Consider the following 24,887-nt stretch of genomic DNA (forward strand, 5'->3'; position numbering starts at 1 on the left):
TTGACACTGGACTTCAGGCATTTTGGCATTTCCTTCTCCCCAGTCTTCCTCCAGACTCTGGCACCTTGATTTCCGAATGACATGCAAAATTTGCTTTCATCAGAAAAAAGTACTTGGGACCACTTAGCAACAGTCCAGTGCTGCTTCTCTGTAGCCCAGGTCAGGCGCTTCTGCCGCTGTTTATGGTTCAAAAGTGGCTTTACCTGGGGAATGCGGCACCTGTAGCCCATTTCCTGCACATGCCTGTGCACGGTGGCTCTGGATGTTTCCACACCAGACTCAGTCCACTGCTTCCTCAGGTTCCCCAAGGTCTGGAATCGGTCCTTCTCCACAATCTTCCTCAGGGTCCGGTCACCTCTTCTCGTTGTACAGCGTTTTCTGCCACATTGTTTCCTTCCAACAGACTTACCATTGAGGTGCCTTGATACAGCACTCTGGGAACAGCCTATTTGTTGAGAAATTTCTTTCTGGGCTTACCCTCTTGCTTGAGGGTGTCAGTGATGGCCTTCTTGACATCTGTCAGGTCGCTAGTCTTACCCATGATGGGGGTTTTGAGTAATGAACCAGGCAGGGAGTTTTTAAAAGCCTCAGGTATCTTTTGCATGTGTTTAGAGTTAATTAGTTGATTCAGAAGATTAGGGTAATAGGTCGTTTAGAGAACCTTTTCTTGATATGCTAATTTATTGAGACAGGTTTTTTGGGTTATCAGGAGTTGTAGGCCAAAATCATCAGTATTAAAACAATAAAAGACCTGACAAATTTCAGTTGGTGGATAATGAATCTATAATATATGAAAGTTTAATTGTAATCATTACATTATGGTAAATAATGAAATTTAACACTATATGCTAATTTTTTGAGAAGGACCTGTATATACACAGTACAGACCAAAAGTTTGGACACACCTTCTCATTTAAAGATTTTTCTGTATTTTCATGACTGTGAAAATTGTACATTCACACTGAAGGCATCAAAACTATGAATTAACACATGTGGAATTATATACTTAACAAAAAAGTGTGAAACAACTGAAATTAGGTCTTATATTCTAGGTTCTTCAAAGTAGACACCTTTTGCTTTGATGACTGCTTTGCACACTCTTGGCATGCTCTTGATGAGCTTTAAGAGATAGTCACCGGGAATGGTCTTCCAACAATCTTGAAGGAGTCCCCAGAGATGCTTAGCACTTGTTGGCCCTTTTGCCTTCACTCAGCGGTCCAGCTCACACCAAACCATCTCGATTGGGTTCAGGTCTGGTGACTGTGGAGGCCAGGTCATCTGGCGTAGCACCCCATCACTCTCCTTCTTGGTCAAATAGCCCTTACACAGCCTGGAGGTGTGTTTGGGGTCATTGTCCTGTTGAAAAATAAATGGTCCAACTAAACACAAACCGGATGGAATAGCCTGCCGCTGCAAGATGCTGTGGTAGCCATGCTGGTTCAGTATGCCTTCAATTTTGAATAAATCCCCAACAGTGTCACCAGCAAAGCACCATCACATCTTTTCCTCCATGCTTCATGGTGGGAACCAGGCATGTAGAGTCCATCCGTTCACCTTTTCTGCGTTGCACAAAGACACAGTGGTTGGAACCAAAGATCGCAAATTTGGACTCATCAGACCAAAGCACAGATTTCCACTGGTCTAATGTCCATTCCTTGTGTTCTTTAGCCCAAACAAGTCTCTTCTGCTTGTTGCATGTCCTTAGCAGTGGTTTCCTAGCAGCTATTTTACCATGAAGGCCTGCTGCACAAAGTCTCCTCCTAACAGTTGTTGTAGAGATGTGTCTGCTGCTAGAACTCTGTGTGGCATTGACCTGGTCTCTAATCTGAGCTGCTGTTGAGCTGCTGTTAACCTGCGATTTCTGAGGCTGGTGACTCGGATAAACTTATCCTCAGAAGCAGAGGTGACTCTTGGTCTTCCTTTCCTGGGGCGGTCCTCATGTGAGCCAGTTTCTTTGTAGCGCTTGATGGTTTTTGCCACTGCACCTGGGGACACTTTCAAAGTTTTCCCAATTTTTCGATCTGACTGACCTTCATTTCTTAAAGTAATGATGGCCACTCGTCTTTCTTTACTTAGCTGCTTTTTTCTTGCCATAATACAAATTCTAACAGTCTATTCAGTAGGACTAATCGGCTGTGTATCCACCAGACTTCTGCACAACACAACTGATGGTCCCAACCCCATTTATAAGGTAAGAAATCCCACTTATTAAACCTGACAGGGCACACCAGTGAAGTGAAAACCATTCCCGCTGACTACCTCTTAAAGCTCATCAATTTCGCAATAAGATCCCCGGAAGAAGCTTATTGCGAAACGTGCGTTGGGGTGAGGAGGGACGTGGTGGTCAGCACAAGGCTAGCTTTATTTTCATCACTGCCTTTGGTAAAGTATTTTGTCTATTACATGTGCATACTTTGGTAGCCTCTATTAGACTGGAATATAGATCCTTATGCACATTATGTGCACCTTGTGGGGTATGTGTATATGTGCTATAACCTAGCGTCCCCCTTGGTTAGGGCGCTCTTGCTTGTTTGTTGTTATTTAAACAATTTTTATCAATAAAGCAACTGATGTTTTTTACTTTATTTTGGATCTCTTTGTTCGGCTATGTTATGTAAGTCCGTATATGGTGTTTAACTATTGCTTGAAGTGCCAGTCTCTGATGGCTTTTTTGGACATTTGTGAGTCTACCCTTTCTTTGATGTTGAAATTTGAAGAGGACAGGAACTTCCTCCAGGTTCTAGAGTAGATTTTTGTGTTATCTGTTTCCTACTCCTTATCTACCAAATTTGGGGAGAAGCCTCTGTCCTTTAACAATGACCACTCAAACTCCAAGCCGTTAAATGGAGTCCCATCACTTGTGGATGGCAGATCGGTCACTGGAAAAGCAAGTTCAGAATATCTGGTAGTACCCAGGGATCGCTGTTGTGATTTCTGCTCTTGGGCTCCCTCCGGTGGTTATAAGTGGTAGCGCTGCTGTCTCTGAATCGCAGCATTTATCAGGTGTGTTCACTTGTTGCAAATCTGACTGGGCTATTTAGTCTTGCTTCACCCTTTAGTCAGTGCCAGTTGTCTAATGTTCCTGGAGGATTCACATCTCTTCCTGGTCTCTCCTGCTTTGCAGTTCTTTTCATCAAAGATAATTTCTGGCCTTGATTTTTTGCTGTCCACATCCTGTGGCCTTATTGTTCAGTTCTTTCCCCATGTTTTTGTCTTGTCCAGCTTGGTCTGTATAAGAATTTGTTTAGCCAAGCTGGTATCTCTGGAGATGCAGATATACCCTCCATATCTTTAGTTAGATGTGGAGTTTTTGTATTTTCTGTGGTGGATATTTTCTAGTGTTTTAATACTGACAGCATAGTACTCTGTCCTATCCTTTCTATTTAGCTAGAAGTGGCCTCCTTTGCTAAATTCTGATTTCAGTCTGTGTATGTTTTTTCCCTCTCCTCTCACAGTCAATATTTGTGGGGGGCTTCCTATCCTTTGGGAATTTTCTCTGAGGCAAGATAATTTTCCCTTTTCTATCTCTAGGGGTAATTAGTCCTCCGGCTGTGTCGAGATGTCCAGGGAGTGCTAGGTACATTCCACGGCTACTTCTAGTTGCGGTGTTAAGTTCAGGGTCTGCGGTCAGTACAGGTACCAACTTCTCCAGAGTACGTCTCATGCTGCTCTTAGGCCACCAGATCATAACAGATCGCCTACCGACATTGTCCTAAGCCATGCGAACCAGGTTCTCCTGGGCCAACAACACACAAAGAAAGGTTCATGCATCAAAAAAATGGGATCACCACACCAATAATTTTGGTACAAAAAGATAAAGTTTTTATTTGAACAACACCACACAAAGACTGTAATTTTAAAAACAATTAAAAAATCCCCACAAACAAAGTGGGAGGTAAGGGTCCATACAAAATATGAGTTAAATACTCAAAGGAACATTGCACATTGCACAGTCTATATCAACTTTATAAGTATATTTCAGAATGTGACCAAATACAAAATAATGTGGGCCAGACAATATATGCATGCTGTATCTCCTTTCAATAAAGCAATCAGATAAGATTATTATCCCAGTACCATATTCAATGTGCAGGCAACATACATAATCATGTGGCAATACCCCACACAGGTTAATGGGGATACCTAAGTATCCAAAGGGCACAATGCGATTGATTATTGTTCAAGAAGAAAATATATATACCAATCTCCAAAAAGCCGCACCTAAGGACCCGGTATCTTACCCCCACACCATCAAGCAGGTCACCTTAATTAGTAACAAAGCAGACTGTGACAATGTTAGACCCACGCGTATCGACGCTTAAAGCGTCTTCCTCAAGGGCCACAGTGCTCTAGTGGTGTAGTCCCTGTTTAAATACTTAGTTCTGAATCAATCATACATACCAGGTGTGCAGCATAATGGCGGTGAGACCCAAAGGATATGTGTCAATCCGGCGTGTTGTAATAGCCAGTGCGCAGATGCTAAGTTTCCTGCCTAACCGGAACACTAACTCCAGCGTACTGCGCAGGCGTGATCCAGCGAACAAGTCGCCATAACAACCAAGACGCATTTCCAAGTACGCATAAAGGGAGCAGAGTATTTAACTCTGTGCAGTGCGGTATGTCTCTGCTACAAGCCACACAGCCCTACCCAAGTTATATATACTAAATTGTGAACTAATTTACTCCAAAAAATATTCACGGAGGTTATGATTACAACACCCCATACTTGGGTATCAAAAGGCTGTTTTAGCAAGGGATCAAATTCTCACATGTTGCGCATGCGCAATCAGAAAAGGCGAAGACATAACCCTCAAAGACGCATTTATAGCAGACCAAGCATAGGAAAGGAGTTTTACCTCCATACAATGCGGTATGTCTCCGCTGGATCTATCAACACTTACACCCAATTAGGTCCACTGAAATGTGAACGACCATTGGCAAAGATTGTGATTAAGGTATCATATAGGCAGCTATAAGAAAGCTGTTACAGCTAAATTAGTGGACAATAGCTATATAGTATTTCAATTAAAGGTAAATGGTTGTATTACTGGACACTTGCTGTATCTTCTGTTCTCCTGGGCCAGAATGGGGCAATTAGAATGACTTTCGCTCAATCTTCCCCGATTTTCCTCACCACTAGAGGTAACAGGTTCAATGGTGGGAAAGCGTAAGCCAAAGGAAAATCCCATTTTATCAGGAATGCATCCACAGCCAGAGGATTCTCCCTGGGATTCAGAGAACAAAATCTTTTTACTTTTTTGTTGTCTCTGGTGGCAAAGAGGTCCACCACCGGTTGACCCCATCTGTGGACAATTTGATTGAAAATGTTGCCGTTTAGAGACCACTCTCCTTGTTTTAGCGTATTGCGGCTGAGAAAGTCTGCTTTTACATTTTCTTTCCCTTTGATGTGAAGAGCAGTTAAAGATTGAAAATTTGTCTCTGCTGTTTGGAACAGGCGATCTGCCACCTGCATCAGAGCCTCGGAACGTGTTCCACCTTGATGATTTACATAAGCCACCACCACCACCTGGTCCGAGAGGATCCTGACGTGGTGTCTCTGCAGGTATATGAGGAGTTTTTTAACTGACAATTCGATCGCCATTAACTCCCTCTGATTAGATGAAGTCGTGCGGGGGTTCCATTGTCCCTGAACCACAATGTCACCCATGTGGGCCCCCCACCCTGAGGGGCTAGCATCTGTGGTTATCACCCGAGTCATATGTGTTAACCAGGGAACGCCTGCAGATAAATTATCTTTATCTAGCCTCCACCTAAGGGATCTAGGGGTTAACGGCTTCAAAGTTATCCTTTCTCGTAAGGCCCCTCCCAAGGCTTTGTCATTAATCAAGACTTCTTTCTGTAGGGATCTAATGTGAAGTTGAGCCCATTTGACAGCTGGAATACATGATGTGAGGGACCCCCAACAAGGACATAGCTTGTGGAAGACTCATGGAGCGTGTTAATTGCTTTTATCACCTGTTGTTGAATTTGATCTGACTTCTCCATAGGAAGAAGACACTCTTGTGAAGCTGAATCTAACAACAACCCTAAGAACCTCTGAACTTTTAGGGGCTGTAACCGAGATTTTTCATAATTTATTATCCAACCCAGGTGTTCCAACTTAATTCTAGCTACCTCCAATTGTGACAAGCAATGATCCATTGAATTCCCCGCTATGAGGAAATCATCTAGGAAGGGGACAATAAGAATATTGGATTCCCGTAAATGTGCCATAACCTCAGCGATTATCTTTGTAAATACTCTAGGGGCGGAAGATAGACCAAAGGGAAGAGCCCTATACTGAAAATGGCGAACTACTCCCCCCATTAAAACTGCTACCCTTAGGAATTGTTGGAAATCTACATGGATGGGTACATGATAATAGGCATCTTTCAAATCCACTACTACCATGAAACAGTTTTTAAACAGCATTTTTATTGTTGAATTGATAGACTCCATTTTGAAGGTATGTTTGTCCAGAAAATAATTAAGGTACCTAAGGTTTATGGTGGTCCTATATGTTTTGTCAGGTTTCTGAATAAGCAACAGGGGAGACTAAAATCCCCTTCCTCTTTCAGATTCTGGAACTTCTATCAAGACATTTTTAGAACAAAGAGCCATCACCTCTTCTTCTAAAGCCGACTGTTCAAGGGGAGAAGAGCGTAAGGGAGTCCATTTAAAATTATCCCATGGGGTACGACTAAATTCAAGCTTGAGTCCCTGAGATATAGTGTTCTGCACCCAAACACTATTTGTGATCTTTGACCATGCTGGAAAAAAGTATAACAATCTCCCACCCCCCCGGGATTGCTAGTCATTGGTCTGGCTTCTTTCTCTCCCTCGAGGAACGACGGAGCATAAATCCTGTACCTCTTCTACGCTTATCTTCCCATCTAGACCGATCTCTAATGGGTGAGAATGCACGCTTCCTTCCCCGACCAAATCTTTTCTTATTGAAGAGACGGCGGTAGGACATGGATAAATTAGGGAACTTTTTGTCATCTCCGGCCTTTTCTAGGAGCTCATCCAAGGCCGGACAAAACAAATATTCTCCCTTGCAAGGAATGGCGCAGAGCTTTGACCTCGTCTGTATATCTCCCGGCCAGCATTTTAACCACAGGGCTCTTCTAGCAGCATTAGAGAGTCCTTCTGCCCTATCCGCCATCTTAACTGAGTCAACAGAAGCGTCTGACAAGAGGGCAGCAGCCTCCTGAATCACCGGTAGAGCAGTTAAAATAGAGTCTCTAGAAGCCCCCTCCTTTAACTGGGATTCTAATTGGTCCAGCCAAACCATCATTGACCTGGCTGTACAAGTTGATGCTACCGCAGGTCTTAAGGAACCGGCTGCCATTTCCCAGGTACCCTTAAGAAAGGTGTCGGCCTTCCTGTCAAGGGGATCCTTAAGGGTTCCCATATCCTCAAAGGGAAGAGAAGCTCGTTTTGCCACTTTGGCTACTGCCGCATCTAATTTAGGGGCCTTCTCCCAACTGCTGACTGCCGGGTCATCAAAGGGATATCCTTTTTATGTTTAGCCTTACCGATGCATTTCTTCCCCTAAAATAAAGAATATGAGGGGAATCACGTCACTGAGTGAACATTCTCGTAGATCACTTACCAGTGGTTGCCCAAAAAGAAAGATACCGGAATATGAGGGGGATTCTTCCTGGCTGATGCTTCTGATCCCTGTCTGGAGGAGCTTTTGCGACCAGACTTATCACTCCTCCTGTCATGCTCCTTCCCTGTAGGCTTCTGACATCCCTCATCCAGCAGCTGAGGCTGCTGCTCTCGATCACTCTCCATACCTCATGGAATTGAGGCCAGAAGCAAGGGACCGGATCTGGAGCTCGTTTAAATACCCCTCCTACGGTCAGCAGATTCGCCAAGCGCTCCCCCTGAATCGTTGTCTGCCCCCCCCCAGGTGTAGGAGATTGGCCGGAGGGCCTGCGAGTGAGCGGCGTGCAAATCCCGGTGGGCGCCGCCATATTGGAGACACCACGCATGCGCGGAACTCCGAGACCCGGAAGCAGACGCCCGCTCCACCCCCAGACATCACCCCAGCCCGCAGCGCTTCCTGTCGGTGCTGGGAGCAGAGTGGGACACCCGGCTAGCCAGCGGTGCACCAGGCGGCGCCACCCCAATGCTGCCGCACAATACACAGCCCTGCAGCAGCAGCCACACACCTCGGGAGGAACCAACCAGGGGAAAATACTTACCTCGCGCTGGCCTGGAGACAGAACACCGCTGGCGACTGCTCCCGGCTGTGAACGTCACCGCCGTGCAGCCCTGCCAGGACCACCGTGACGTCTCCAGGATCTCCGCAGCGGCCGAGGTAAGAGACCCCCCCGCAACCTGAGTTGGCCGGCCTGGGATTCTTTGAAAATTCTGTAGGATCCCGTCCCTTTAGGAACAGGAAACCAACTGATACGTGGGAGAGGTGCCTCCCTTTTGTATCTGTAGGTTTCCTGTCCCTAATGGGCAGATCCCCTCTCTTGTGGTGCTGTCATGGGAGTCCGAATAAAAATCTTTAAATGAGAAGGTATGTCCAAACTTTTGGTCTGTACTATATATATATATATATATATATATATATATATATATATATATATATATATATTTTCGGTCATCCTGAGACAAGAACTCTGTCCTTGAGCGAATGCATTGTCTATTACAGTTGTCCTCGGATGGGCCATAGCGTATACATAGTTGCCAGCCTACAAGGCTCTGAATGGTAAATTTACAGACTGTAGCTAGGACATCCATAAATATGCCCTAATAACAGACCATTTGATTAGAGATGAGCAAACTTGTTCGAAAAACGTTTGCCAATCTCAAATTTGACATGAACTTAGCAAATTCGGATTTGAGTTCAGATTCCCAAGCATTTTTCTGCAAAGTCAGCAAAATTCGTCCACAGTTTGGTAAATTATTGTGTTTCCACTAATGCTTTTGTTACTACTTTGGCTAGGATAGTGGTGCTTTATGAAAAGTGGGGGACGTGTTTGATGAGGGGAGAAGTAGTGGCGGATTGTAGTTTTTTATAAGTTAATGGGTGGAGATTCAGGCAACCAATCAGGGCGCAGAAGCCATCCACAACATCCAGACACAAGGGCTTCTGTCATTGGTTGCCGAAGTCACGTCCCTCTCATATAAAAAGTGGACATATTGTTTTGGCACCATTTTGTCAGTGTAACAGCGCAGAGAGGCTGTTCCTGCTGCAAGTAATCAGATAGTTAGGCGGTTTATGGTCAGCTACTTCAGCTAGATAGGAGCCTGTGTGAAATCGACCTTCCAGCATCTAAATCGTTTGTGCTAATAGTGTTGTCCAGCAAGGGAGTCCACATTTCCGAATCTAAATCCTTTCTGATAATAGTTTGAGCCATACACCAGGCCACACTTTAGAATCCAAATCATTTGTGCCAATACCGCGATGCAGGCAGGAGGCCACATTTAATATTTTAAATCGTTTGTGCTAATACTGTGGTGCAGGCACCAGGCCACATATCATAATCTAAATAGTTTGTGGTAATGCTGTGGTGCAGGCACCAGGCCACATTTCATAATCTAAATAGTTTGTGGTAATGCTGTGGTGCAGGCACCAGGCCACATTTCATAATCTAAATAGTTTGTGGTAATGCTGTGGTGCAGGCGTCAGGCCCCATTTCATAATCAAAATTTGTTTTGCTAATGCTGCAGTCCAGCCAGGAGTCCACATTTCAGAATATAAATAGTTTGTCCTAATTGTGTTGTCCATTCAGTATTCCGCATTTCAGCATCTAAATACTTTGTACTAGTTGTGTGGTCCAGACACCAGGCCACATTTTAGCATCTAAATCTTTTGTGCTAATTCTGTGGTTCAGCCATACTATCTCAGCAAGTAAATACAGATTGTTAATTTACTGACAGGTGACTGACAGGTTGTGGGCCTAGGGTTGTGAAACAGCTGATTAAAAGAGGGGAAGGGTACAACTAACATGAGTGTGAAAACGTGAGGTCATGGTGTAAGGGTGAATAGGCTTGGTGTTCCAGGTGTATGTGGGGTAGGAGGTAATGTTACTGAAAGCTCTACTGAACAAACACCAACTCGTCCTATCCAAAGACAACTGACAACTTTTGTTACTGGCCAGGCATCTCGACTCCCTTTCTTTGGCAGCGGGGCAGCGGTACACCTTGTAATTGAGAACCAGAAAGAGCATGTGCTCCAGTGGATGGCAAACGCTGCATCAAGTGGCCTCTCCACTTCCTCCACTTTATCATCACACACAGTACAGTCCTCAGAGGTGGCACCCAAATTACCCTTGTCCACACCCGTCACAACTCTCCAACCACCCAAGTTACCCAGAGTACAAATAGTAAAATTGCGCAGCATGAATGCATGGGGCAGGACTTGGACCTGTATTTGTAGCTTAAACATTGATCAGAAACAGGTGGATGAGTGACACTTGGTGCTCTGAGGGCCTTGCCAAATTCAGGCAACAGGCATGAAGGAGACCCAACTTGGAGTCCAAGCATTTCCAAAAATGGCATGGGCCATTTATAAGCCAGGATTGGGCCAGCATTAATAGCCTGCCAGTTGCCAGTCTGGGAGCCCTACTGCTACAGGCAACACACACATGAAAAACCGAACTTGGAGTCCAAACATTTTCCAAAATTTTTGGCAGACGCCACTAAAGTATCATCAATTTCCCCAGAGTAGAAATAGTATAACGAGGCTGTGACACTTCTTCTACTACAGACAACCCACCAGATTGAGACCTAACTTGGAGACTCCACATTTCAAAAAAATTGTTCGTAACATCAGCAGCAGTAGAAACAGCAGGCAAAGAAGCCACGAAAATGGTGTCACAGACTGCAATAACGCGAGGTGAATGCAGCACACTAAACTACACCTTCGCCTAGTCTGCGACTGGGTGCAAAAGTCATTGGAGATCCATGACTTGTTCATCTTGATGAAAGTTTGGCAGTCTACACTTTCAGGGGACAGCTGGATGCGCTTATCCATCAGGATACCACAAGCAGCGCTGAATACACGTTCTGAGAAAACGTTGGCTGCCAGGCATGACTAAACATACAAGGCGTAACAGGCGAGCTCAGGTCACTCTTCCATTTTTGAAGATCAAAATGCAAAAGGGTCTAAAACCCTCCCCACCCCCGATGGCATTGATATTGAGCTCGAGATAGTGAACATCTGGAGAGGATGGTGCAGGACTATGTGTCAGACTTGTACTCTGTTCTGCTGGTGCACGGACTGTGTGTGAAACGACTCACAGAAATTGCTTATGCAACTTACACTGCTGCTGCTGCTGTTTTTGCATTGACGACTCAGCATTTTCAGGGTTGGAAGTCTATAACTACTATGCACACTGTATGCCTCACTGCTGTCTTGGGGAAAACCACTGTTAAGATTGTCTACAAGCATGTTTTGATACTCCAGCATGCACGCAACCATTTCCAGGGAGGAAGAATCTTGCAGAATTTACTCTCGCACAATGGATCTATTAGAGTGGCAACCCAGTAGTCAGCACTATTTCTAATCCATACAATACGGGCTTCATGTTGCAGACAGTGCAGCAAGAAGACGTTCATGTGTCAGGCACTTATATGAGATCCAAGTCCATGGTGTGTTGGTAGCGTGGTAACACTCAAGTTTGCTTCCTCTGTTCTCTCCTGCCAACCACAGACAGCAGAGAGGGGATCATTATCCTCTTCATCTCCTGACTTTTGCGCACCCATCACCTCTTCCTCCTCCATTCTTTCCTCAGCTCCTGCTCCTTAATTAAGTTTGTCTGTTACCATGAGCTCCCCTCAATCGCTATAATCTACCCACCTGTGCGACGACAACCTGGAACTTAAGAGATATTGACCCTAACCATGGCATACAAAGCCATTCACAACTTGTCTCCTCCATACATCTGTAACCTAGTCTCCTGGTACTTACCTGCGCACAACCTCCAATCCTCACAAGATCTCCTTCCCTACTCCCCTCTTTCCACAATCGCATACAAGATTTCTCCCGTGCATCCCCTCTACTGCGGAATTCTCTACCCCAACATATCAGACTCTTGCCTACCATGAAAACTATTAAATCCATTGTAAAAAGCAGCCTGGCTGTCCTTCAAAAATGTCTCCTCCTTTCTCAGAAATCAAAGCAGAAAACTACAGTGATATGGTGAGTGATCTTGCAAAATTATACTAAAGAAGATAGACAGAAGATGCAAATTATCCTTCAAACTTCATTTCTTGGACTCCCCACTTGGACGACTTCTCAAAAAATCTTGACACTGTTAGTGACCAGCACGGGAAGCTTTTTCCATCAGCTAATTTCTACGATGGAACGGAGGTACCAAGTCAAGGGAAGGCCCAGTATGCTGGCTGACTATTGCTGGACCATGAAAATACATCCCAAAAGTAAATTTTTCCAGTACATCATCATGAAAAATTTTATAGGCAAGGTGCATTTCATATAATGTTGACTACATAAGTATTGTTTTATATTTTCAAAGCCCTGTCTGATGAAAAAATAACAAAAATGAGCATATTTGAATTCAGCACAAAAAAAAATTTTTTTAGATCCAGTTAATTTTGTTTTTGTAAATTATTGTCCACCAGTCTAATACCTGCAAGAATGAGATCCATTCGGAAGAGCAAATTAAATACCCGATACATTTCGGTGCTTATTCTGTGTGGCAAAGCCGAATGTTTTTCTATTCCCATGCCTCTGGCACTACCGCATGAGCTCCTCACTCTGAGTAACTTTACTTTCTTCTTGGTGTAATAGTTATAATAGAAGGGTCCATTAGTAAGCGGATGCCTGGCAACGGCAGAAGAGAAACTCTTAATGAGGGACGATTACATGCTGTTTGAGTCTCTCCTGAAAATGATTAACGTGCGGCCTGTAGCAGAATTGCAGCGACCTGTGAAAATTGTCCTAGGAGTTTACCCCGTGCTGTTCTAATTTCAGAAAATTTAATTACATACACTTTTAACAAGAACATTTTCCCTGATGTCACCAGTTTTTAATCAGCTACCAAATATACTGAATATATATATTTTTAGTTTTTATTTGCTCATTATCAAAGCTGTAAGACTAAGATTTTGGACCCCAATTCATCAACTCTGGCATTTTGAACACCAGTCTTGAAGAGTGTGCCGGAGTAAGTTGCGCCAAGAACCACAAAGAGCCTAACACCTTTTCACAAATTTTGTGCATCTGTTAGTGATTTTGTGCCACCGCCAGAAAATATACAGCAGAGACTGGCACACATTTCTGTTGTCATTTTTGTGGCAAAAATAATGGATTTGTTGGGCTTCATCAGCCTCACCCGCTCCTGGCCGAAAACACACTTTCAAAAGGTTGTCTAGAACTGGTGTAAAAGGCCAAATATTGATTCTGCAAAAATTGTAACATTTCTACATTTTTATGCCAGAAAACTGTCGTAAACAGCTTGTTAACTTAGCCCGTTAGATTTAGCGGACTTAGCCCCACCACATTAGGATCACATGATGAGTGTATAGCCAAAAATGCACAAGATGCCCAACAGCCCCACGTCAAGGTGATCTATACTGCACATATTGTTGTAACACTCCAGCCCTTTGTTGTTGTTTTTTTATTAACCCATCCTCTAGCCTGCAGTAATATGTGAACACTCCGTGCATTAGGATCCTTACCACCACTGCCCTTGCTACATTCTGGCACCACTCCGATCCTCTCCTGCACCATGACAGCAGATGGGATTAGCCGGCTCTCTCAGCGGCTTGTATGTGGACCGGATGTCACTTTCTCTGCGCGTCGATGAGGATCACAATGAACTTGCATTGAAAGAGCAACAATCCACTGTATGACCCAACCAGGTATAGCAGGGGCACATGATGCAGGAGGGGCCCAGATTGGTCTTGGAAAGACAAGACTGCATGCATCAGAATACTGACCCAGGAGCCAAAAACTGCACTGTTCACATATTATAGAAGGTTAAAGGATTGGTTAACCTTCAGAGATTTTACTTAAATGCATGTATTTAGGGCTAAAAATAATTGTGCAAAATATTTGAAACTGAAGTTTGCGTTATTTAGCCTCTGTGTTGCACTCCCTATTCCTTGCTGCAGAATGAGTTAACTCCTTAACTCTCCAATAAGTACCATTGGACTTCGGAGTAGATGCAGAAGCAGAGCCCTCTCTACAGAGAGCAGATGCCGGCTATATTATACAGCTGGCATCTACCTCTAATAGCGGCAATCGGTGCACACGCCGATCGCTGCCATTGACCTCTTAAATGTTGCCGTCCATCACCGACAGTGGCATATAAGCACCACGATCCGGCCCAGACGTTCGTTCTGATGCCGATCAGCCCCACTGTGGCACAATCACAGCGAGCCGATAGGATGCCTCCATGCCTGTGACTGGGCATTATAGAAGGTCATCTTCACTATATAGAGCAAAAATAAAGGAAACTTTTTGAACCATCTACACGTACTTGTAAAAAAATAAAAAATAAATAAGCAAGCATGTGAAGAAAACATCAGACAAGTGTAACAGACAATCATTTTATTAGAAAAACATGGCAATGACAAAGGAAGAAGACACTTTAAATAAGTAAAACACTATTCTAGTGAATGCGAGTACACGGAGAAGGCAGTTACAGAAATCTGTGACATTTCCCAAGTGCATTTAGACTGGAGACATTGTCTTATCAGATCTGGTAGCTGCTATTGCAAGGAATAAAACAGATCACTGAATAATAACCTAAAATGCCGGCCGAGCCAAGAATGGCAGCCATGAGAGTATACGACAAGTAACCGTGGTGGGTGCAACCTAGATACGTGTATCTAAATATGATAGCTTCCAAGGTGACTTGTGCTGAAAGCGGGGTGGTCTAAGAAATATGGCCCACCAGATCCGTTCTTAGAGGCCTGCTCAGCATAGGCGGTTTAGGACCATTACACACAGCAGCTAGGAAGAGATCAGAGACCTTAAAGTACCACTGTGGGGTTTATTCCAACAATGTATCAGTAATGTATGTTCCCAATGTGTACTACAATACTTACCGGCTGCCGTCTTCTACTCTGGTTCTATTCTGCACATGACCGGAGAGGTGACCTGCCGGATCACGCCCGTGTCTGCTGTGCACAGGCCCTTCTCAATGTCAGTGTACAAGACTCAGGAGGAGGTTTTCATACACGTCCATTAGTAGAGACAGAGACCATTGACTTCCGGCCAGTCAGAGCTGTGGTCACACGCCAGTGTAGAGCGGCCCCGGAACCTTGCAAGACGGCGACCAGTAAGTATTTTATTACACACAGGGAACAAACATCACTGTTGCCACTCCGGTGCTGAAATGAAAAAAAGAAATTAAACTGCAGATGTACTTTTAGGGTAGAGATGCCTATATCCCAGCCGGGCTAGCACTGCCAAGATATGGTGTAGCAAGAAGCTGGGAGGTGGACGTTCATGATTGTAGAAGAAGAGGGAGACTGCCTAAAATATCATGAAAGGGGTTCTCCATCTTTTGGGCCAATTTTCTTTTCTTACTTAATTACATGTATATGGGGCTAAAAATCCTATTTTCAGTTCCATTTGATAAAACAAATGATTTCTGACCACAGATCATATCAAAGTTTAATGTGCTGGGGAGCAGCCTGTAAAAGCCAAATAGTACAACATTTTCAATGAAACCCCCTGACAAAAATAATTTTGAGCCTGAAATATTTGCATTTGTGTGTTAAAAAAAAGGGGACCCAAAAGGTGGACAACCCTTTAAATGAGTTGTATCTGTGTCCTCAAGTATATGCCATTATTAATGAGCTCTCATTTTACAGTAGGAAGAAAAATGTCAGGACAAATGTAATACATCATAGGAAGGCAAGTGTAGTTTGAGGGAAACCATCAGCGGCTTTATTCAGATATGATCTTTTGCTTCACAGAAAAGGGAGCGATTTTCCTTTTCCGCACTGATCTTTCCAGGGTAAGTTACAGAAACCTGCAGCAATTGCCCAGGATTGAGCAGTGAGATCATTAATCCTAAACTTAACATACTTTACATTTACGCTCGATCCTGGGCAGCCTCTAACCTACATGTCTATCATTAGCTGCCTGTCTGGGGTGGAGAAACCTGCAAAAAAATAGCTTCTTTCAGGGCTTTGTACTCAAGAGACCATATTGGAAGTCTCTCCTGTGCCGCCAAAAAGAGACTTTGGATGTCATACAGTTGCCTACTGGTGATGAGCGAATGTGCTGGGATAAGGTGTTATCTGAGCATGCTCGTGTGCTAACCGAGTGTCTTGCCATGCTCGAATAATATGTTCGAGTCCCCGTGGTTGTTCGACAGCTGCAACACATGCAGGGATTGCCCAACAAACTGGTAATCCCTGCACGTGTTGCAGCTGTATAACAGCTGTGGGGACTCAAACATATTATTCGAGCACACCGAAGACACTCGGATAGCACACGAGCATGCTCAGATAACACCGTATCCCAGCACATTCGCTCATCATTACACAACAAAACCACCCAATCATCTCCAAATATCAGCTCTAGACTTCTGGTGGGACACAAGAACGCCAGTAGTATGGAGGGTACTCTATAATAGAGTTGGACCCTTCACTACATCTCAAACCCCGTGCAGAGGTGAACCTCTATTGTACAAGTTCCCATAAGCCACTGGTAAGGAGCTGCTGGAAAACTATCAGTTCTTCACATCTTCCATCACTACGTCCATATGGAGAAGGTGCGTGATCTACAAGTTATACTACAAGGCCAGAAGTGTGGTCAATGTACCAACTCTACCTCCTCTAGGTCGCAGGTTTTCTTCACCGTCTATGAGAGCAAATGTAACATCGGTAATCAAAATGATGTAAAGAAAAAAAAATGAAATACAAATACATACAAAAAAAACAAAGGGGAGTGCACCCGGGTGAAAAACTAAGGCCAGTAGCCATTTAGAAGAATAACTACGGTTCCAAGTAAATCCCAGCTATTTTTTTTTTCACTGTACAAGACCAGAAAAAAAGCACAGAATTCACAAAAATAAAAGTTTTACTGGTATAAACTTAGGCCTCATTATTTTGTTTTTGTGTGCGAGAAAAAAAACAAAAAAACAATTACATGGTCTTAAAATACTAAAAATGCCAGGGTTTTAATTTTAAAGTGCCTCAGTCTTTAGTCTGCCCTAAATCATAGGATTATGTACAGTCTGAAATGCAAATATATTCTGAAATGTATTCTTCTGATTGGAAGAGACAGATACATTAATGGGGGTCTAAAACAATTGGGACACCATCAGCCCAGGGGTCTCCTTCATGGATGACAGCAGGATGCAGGTATGCTCAAAGTAGGACGATCCCAAGGCCTCGCTCTATAGCTATATAATGAAAAGTAACAACCGGCTCGGCCAGGGTCCACGTGTGTGTTGGGGTGGAAATTTTGTTGTTTCCCTTTAGTTGTGATGAAGTCATAAAGAAGATAATTTTTTTCAATTCTGGACGCTTTTGCTACTTTTTTCACTATATGAACATTTAAAAAAAGGACCTGTCAGATTTATATGTTGTAATACGTAAGGAAATATGAAAAACCTGAATAAGGGAATGTTCACATGTAGCGTATTGGTTGCATAAAATACGCAGCACTTTACAAAACCAGCGTAAATCAATGAGATTTCTGAAATCTTGTGCACACGTTGCTTTTTTTTCCAGTGTGTACTTTTAGGCCTGCCACAACCCATTCTGATCATCAGATGATATCTACCGCAAAAAGAGAAGAAAACATGAAATATAATGTAGATACTGGGTACTAGCCATGTCTGGCAATCAGTATTTGCTTTCTTACTGTTTTTCCAAATTTTTCAACACCTCTTTTGACATGAGGAGATATATTATATATATATATACACATATACATACACACACACACACACACACATACATATTATATATATATATATATATATATATATATATATATATATTTTATTTTTTTTTAAAGACGCAGGAGTTGGAGGAAAAAAATTGAGGAATTTCCTTGTTGAGTTTTCTGAAAACATACTATCACAATATTAAAAGGGCAAGGATCCAATACCGTGACAACTAGGTAAAAAAAACCAAACAAACAAAAAAAGAAAACACAACAACAAAAAAACAGGAACATAGCTTCATGTGTCCTTGGACCTCGGCATTATTGGCTAGGTAATGACTAAGGACCGGGATGCGCCTTGCTTAATCCTGGCAATTGTTCGGAAGGTTTCTGGTGCTGCAAGCAACTTCTCAGCCAGAAAGACTGTAGGATAAGACACGGCAATAGCCACAAAATATTGTTCCACCTGTAAGACATTTTACCACCCTATAGATTTTGACGATAGAAAAAAAGTGGAATATTGGAGAATGCCACCTTAATAAGTGAGGACATTTATATTTAGGGAACATTCTTACTTAGGAGACTTAACAGACTTTAGACAATTGTAAAAAGAACATTATTAAAATGACAAGACAGAAAGATCATATCTTGCCATGGCCTGAACACTAAAGGGAGGAATATAACACAAAAAGAGAACTACGATCAATAATCCCAAGAATAGGTTTTCAATATTACAAAAAATCTTTATTCAATATAACAAGGGTACATGAAGATGGAGGGAGGAACAAACAAGACATGCACATACTGAAAGGGTGTGCAATATATTAACTCTAATCATAAGCATAGTATAACCCTTATTCTAGTGCACATTCCCAAATGGCCTAATGAAAGGTAAAAAGAAGCATATAGATTGTTTATCAACAAGTGTTGTATCTGATCAGATGGCTTTGAAAGTGTCACACTGCTCCCTCCCCGACGCGCGTTTCGGCTGGGAGAGCCTTTACCCCTTGTCAAAGGCTCTGCCAGCCGAAATGTGCGTCGGGGAGGGCGTCCCGATACTTTCCCAGCCATCTGATCAGGTACAACACTTGTTGATGAACAATCTATATAACATGTATACATAAGATGCTTGTTTTTACCTTTCATTAGGTCATTTGGGAATGTGCAATAGAATAAGGGTTATACTATGCTTATGATTAGAGTTAATATATTGCACCCCCTTTCAGTATGTGAGCCCCTTGCTCGTATGTGCAGGTCTTGTTTGTTCCTATTGAATAAAGATTTTTCGTAATATTGAAAAACTATTCTTGGGATTATTGATCGTAGTCCTCTTTTAGTGTTTTTATAGTAAAGCCTAGTGATTTATCCCCGTATTGTCCATTACATTTTCTGGCCACACATAACTAATAATCCATACTTCATAGTTTTGATGGATGTGCTATAGTGTGGTTCCCATGAGGATTTTATGGTATATTTTATGCTAAAGGGAGGAAGTAGACGTGTACGTTTTCGGTTTGACCACCTTTCCATTTCTCACGTTGGGACAATACACTAACCAAAACATCAAAAAAACACCTAAAAAACAAAAACATAATCAGTCGCATTACATAATAATTTCAGAGTTCTGCAAAACGGAGCAGGTTACACATATTCTCAATCTACATTTGTTACCAAGGATCACGGCTGACACAATATGGACTACAATGAGCTACAATCGACATCACGAGCTCCGGTATGTAACCACTGAAGACATCGGTATCTCCACCCATGGCGTCCAAATTTACAGGCCTGTATGTACACTTTAAAACTTGCATGTGAGGTCTATTACATGATATGTGGGACCGTACTCGTTAAATGATAAAATGGGGATCTTAGGGTGGCTTTTGAGGTATTCCATTTAGTTGCATACCATTCTGTAGGCTGGTGAATCCATCATACACAGCTGGAAGTCATCCAGCCTCTAGTGATAGCAGACAGCTTGTAAAAGTTCCAGTAGTGTGGGCTGAAGCATAGTAAAAAGGTAATGGTGGCGCAGGTATGTGGAGACTAAGGCACCTCCTCCATGTCTGGGAAAGCTGTTGCACTGCTTTGCTTTCATACGTACAACAAGAACGGAGAAGTAACGGACGATGCCCAGGAGGAGCGGAGAAGTAACGGGCGATGCCCAGGAGGAGCGGAGAAGAAATGGTGATGCCCAGGAGGAGCGGAGAAGTAACGGGCAATGCCCAGGAGGAGCGGAGACGTAATGGGCGACGCCCAGGAGGAGCGGAGACGTAACGGTGATGTCCAGGAGAAGCGGAGAAGTAACGGGTGATGCCCAGGACGAGCTGGTGTACACGGGAAGAATTGTACTTAAGGTGCTTTCTTCTGGACAGAACCAAGTCAATTGCATCAACGAGGAGAAAAGCCTGTTGCCAAACTGCAACCCACTGTCGGTGTCATGTCCCAGATCTATAGAACAGAAAATCAAATATTAAATTTACATTTTTTTTAGACAGAAGACTACACTAAATGTGGTTAATGACACCGGTCCCAATGTATATTATATGTATAGATTATAAAATGCTTGTTTTACATTATGGAAGTTGTGCACACTTGTCTTAGGCCTTGTTCAGATGATCACATTTTTGGATCATGCACTAAACAGACAATTTACAGACTAATGTAAGTGCATGCACTAGTCCAGTGTTTCTCAACTCCAGTCCTCAAGACCCCACAACAGGTCATGTTTTCAGGATTTCCTTAGTATTGCATAGGCGATGGAATTAATGCTTGAGCAGGTGATGAAATTATCACCTGTGCAATACTAAGGAAATCCTGAAAACATGACATGTTGTGGGGTTTTGAGGACTGGAGTTGAGAAACACTGATCTAGTCTCTTCAGTTTATCTGACAAGACTCAAGCAAAGAACCTAATCGGTGCATACTTGTATGGCAGTATCCGCATGGCACCGATTACATAGGAAATGGTAAGGTTTAGTGAAGCTTATTAATCATTAGCTTTACAAAGGTTCATGCTGCTTGAACCATGGGCGGCCTTAAGTAAGGATGGGGTCCCTCATTATAGAGTTATTATTTGCTCTGAAACAAGGCAGCATTTTAGATTAGGAGTAGTGATGAGTGAGTGAACTCGTTGCTCAGGTTTTCCCGAGCACGCTCGAATGGTCTCCGAGTATTTATGACTGCTCGGATATTTAATTTTCATCGCCTCAGCAGCATGATTTACAGCTATTAGCCAGTTTTATTACATGTGGGGATTCCCTAGCAACCAGGCAACCCCCACATGTAGTCAGGCTGGCTAATAGCTGTAAATCATTCAGCTGCGGCGATGAAAACTAAATCTCCGAACACTAACAAATACTCGGAGGTCACCCGAGCGTGCTCGTGAAAACCCAAGCAACGAGTACACTCGCTCATCACAAATTAGGAGTAGAATTAAAAATGAGCCAGACACAAGGCGAACCGTGCACTTCTCAATACCCCGCTTGGTGACAGGTCTCTCCCTGTACATGAATATACAGAATCCCATCTATCAAACCAAGCGGATATGGAGAAGCCGCCCAGCTCACACTTATACCTTTGCCAAATCATTTTTTAAAACAGTATTTTCTACAGAGCATTTCAGAGTAAAACAAAGTTCCTACAATAAAGGACCCAGTTGGTATTTAAAGGGGTTTCCCACTAGTCAGACAACCCCTTTCTGAATCCCTAGGTTTTAATAATACTTATACTCACCTGAGAGGCTGGCGCCTTACCAGCGGTGTCAGCAATGGCTCCCCCGGGCTCGCATTACACATCAGCACAGGCTTCACTCCCCTCTCCTTCAGTGAGAACAGCTACAGAGCTCACTACATTCGGCTGTCAATTATGTCCGAAGAAGAGGGGAGTGAAGCCAGAGCTGATTGGCCACAGGGATCACGTGACATAATGCCACGCAAGCCCCAGGTGAGTCAGTGCTGACACTGGTGGTACGACGACGGCACTGGGAGGGGTGTAGATGTTCTTATTTTACTGAGGGGAAACACAGGAATTCAGAAGGGGTTGTCCAAGTAGTGGACAACCCGATTAACGCTGCTTGTAGTTTTGGACAGTATGAAACTAATGACAAGTTACCGGGAACTAGTCATGTAAAATACCGCGATTAACCTACAGGTATGGGGTTTATTTGTTGGTTAATAGTGTTCTGACACTGCGAGAGTCCCGCTGCCAAAAGGAAATTAACAAAAGAAACTTTATTCCGCCCAGGGAGCGTTCAGCTTACAGTCACAGGGGTGGTGCTGTACGGCTGTAACCGCGCGCCCCCGGCACCGACTGACAGCTGGCTCTAATGCTGAGCTGCTGTCAGTCACTGCTGAGGGTGCGGTTACAGCCGCCGCTCTCTATACACAGAACAGTAACTGAGCCCATGTCGGTGCCATCCCGATGACTGAAATGGCTTTTCCCAGTAAGGTCTCTTTCACACTTGCGTTGGTACGGGTCCGTCGCTAAGCATCAGCGCGACGTACCGACGCACTTTGTGAAAATTTGTCACAACGTGGGCAGCGGATGCAGTTTTTCAATGCATCCGCTGCCCATTGTAAAGTCCCGGGGAGGGGGCGGAGTTCCGGCCTCGCATGCGCGGTAGGAAATGGCGGACCCGATGTACGAAAAAACGTTCCCTTGAACGTTTTTTCGTGCTGGCGGTCCACCAAAACACGACGCATCCAGTGCACGACGGACGCGACGTATAGCCATACGTCGCGTCCGTCGGCAATACAAGTCAATGGGAAAAAAACACATCCGGCGGGCACATTTGCAGGATCCGTCTTTTCCCCAAAACAACGCATTGCGACGGTTGTCACACAACGCAAGTGTGAAAGAGGCCTTACCGTTTCCCTACCTTATTCATCTCTATGTTGTCAGTCAACGTATATCTAAATCTTCGACAGCAGCTCTTGAACGAATTGAAAAAAAAACAAAACACAAAACTGATACCTTGACTAGTCGGTCTGTGCCACACGTAACCATAAGGCCTCGGGAGACATCCATTGTCATAAAGCAGATGTTGTGTTTACCCTCATGGAACGTGGCCAACGATGCTCGGCTACACAGAAGTATTGGAAGCAAGAAGGCTATTAGTATCAATGTGTGACAACCATTATCCACTCCCCCTTCACCCTCCAAGATGCCCCTCTGTACACATAGAAGTTCTTTTCCCTTAAAACACATCTATACCAGCCAACGTAACCTAATAGGGTCTGATCCACCAAGACTGGTGACGTTCACACCAGTCACAAAGAATGCAACACTGGAGTGAGATGCATCAAATTCATTAAGACACGTGCATGTCACTTATAGGGAATCTGTAACCAGTTCCTTTGCTACTCCATGTGAGAGCAGCATGGTGTAGGGGCAGATATCCCAATTCCAGTGTTGTGTCATTTACTGGGCTGCTTGCTGCGATTTTGAAAATAAAAATAAGTTTTCTCTGCTGCAGATTTACTAGTTCATTGAATGTTGATCTTTGTATAGCCTGCCCATACAACTGATTGTGAGCTTCCTGTGTACACTGTGCATAGGCAGAAAGCAGCTAATCAGTGGTGGATGCAGGGTCCTCTAGTGATGATCTCCTGCTGATAAAACACTGATTTAATAAAAACTACAGCAAGCAGCCCGATAATATATGGCCAGGATCAGGATCTCTGCCTCTACATCAGGTGTGGGGAATCTTTTTTCTGCCAAGGGCCATTTGGATATTTATACCAGCTTTCGGGGCCGTACAAACTCCGCCGACAAAGTACATCCTGATTGGCACTGGTGTCAGGACGTAATCTTTCATTGCATGCCTTTCAGTGGTGTGTGTGTGTGTGTGTGTGTGTGTGTGTGTGTGTGTGTGTGTGTGTGTGTGTGTGTGTGTGTGTGTGTGTGTGTGTGTGTGTGTGTGTGTCAATCCAAATACACCCCCCTGCTCAAGAATGTTGTCCCGGAAAAGCTGCCCAGAGGCCTGATAAAAGGTCATCCAGGGCCGTAAATGGCTCTGGGGCCTGAGGTTCCCCACCCCTGCTCTACATCATGCAGTTCTCAGATTACATAGAAAAAACCTGCCGACAGACTCCCTTTAATGAGCTAGGCGCATATTACAATCGGCAGGCGCCTTCGCAAAAAATGTTACTACAGTCAGGAACTGGAGTACATTACCAGCGTAGCTTCTGATAAATTTGCTATTCGGGCATAACCACACCTTATCCCACACACATTTGCAGATCTGGCTGAACTGGCATAAAAACGTCAAAAGAAAATGTTGTGACATTTCAATGTGTTTTGCGGTAGAATTCTGGCACATAGACTTTAGAAAAGTCACTAATATTACGCAGCCATTATCACTGTAGATTTCAGACTGTATTTTTCTCTGCAGATGTATTTTTTTTTACATTTTGTAAAACCAAAGTAAGGGTCACCAACTTCATCTACAATGACCCAAGTAAGGGTCACCAACTTCATCTACAATGACCCAAGTAAGGGTCACCAACTTCATCTACAATGACCCAAGTAAGGGTCACCAACTTCATCTACAATGACCCAAGTAAGGGTCACCAACTTCATCTACAATGACCCAAGTAAGGGTCACCAACTTCATCTACAATGACCCAAGTAAGGGTCACCAACTTCATCTACAATGACCCAAGTAAGGGTCACCAACTTCATCTACAATGACCCAAGTAAGGGTCACCAACTTCATCTACAATGACCCAAGTAAGGGTCACCAACTTCATCTACAATGACCCAAGTAAGGGTCACCAACTTCATCTACAATGACCCAAGTAAGGGTCACCAACTTCATCTACAATGACCCAAGTAAGGGTCACCAACTTCATCTACAATGACCCAAGTAAGGGTCACCAACTTCATCTACAATGACCCAAGTAAGGGTCACCAACTTCATCTACAATGACCCAAGTAAGGGTCACCAACTTCATCTACAATGACCCAAGTAAGGGTCACCAACTTCATCTACAATGACCCAAGTAAGGGTCACCAACTTCATCTACAATGACCCAAGTAAGGGTCA

The 24,887-nt window shown here is 43.6% G+C and overlaps 1 protein-coding gene across 2 annotated transcripts in view; it reads right to left on the minus strand.

Annotated features, from left to right (window-relative positions):
- Nucleotides 1-17,967: 17,967 nt before the first annotated feature.
- WDFY1 (WD repeat and FYVE domain containing 1) overlaps nt 17,968-24,887 on the minus strand; it is a 46,384-nt gene continuing 39,464 nt past the window's right edge. The window contains exons 11-13 of one of the 2 annotated variants that reach the window (XM_077290897.1): nt 22,814-22,922; nt 18,844-20,290; nt 17,968-18,504 (exon numbers count right to left, since the gene is read on the minus strand). In XM_077290897.1, coding sequence (XP_077147012.1) covers nt 20,231-20,290; nt 22,814-22,922 — 169 coding nt within the window. In that variant the 3' untranslated portion in view covers nt 17,968-18,504; nt 18,844-20,230. Of the gene's footprint in view, nt 18,808-18,843; nt 20,291-22,813; nt 22,923-24,887 lie in introns of both variants that reach the window. The other variant, XM_077290896.1, reaches the window with a different exon arrangement.

Source organism: Ranitomeya variabilis, chromosome 2 (assembly GCF_051348905.1).
Source record: "Ranitomeya variabilis isolate aRanVar5 chromosome 2, aRanVar5.hap1, whole genome shotgun sequence".
Lineage (NCBI taxonomy): Eukaryota > Metazoa > Chordata > Amphibia > Anura > Dendrobatidae > Ranitomeya > Ranitomeya variabilis.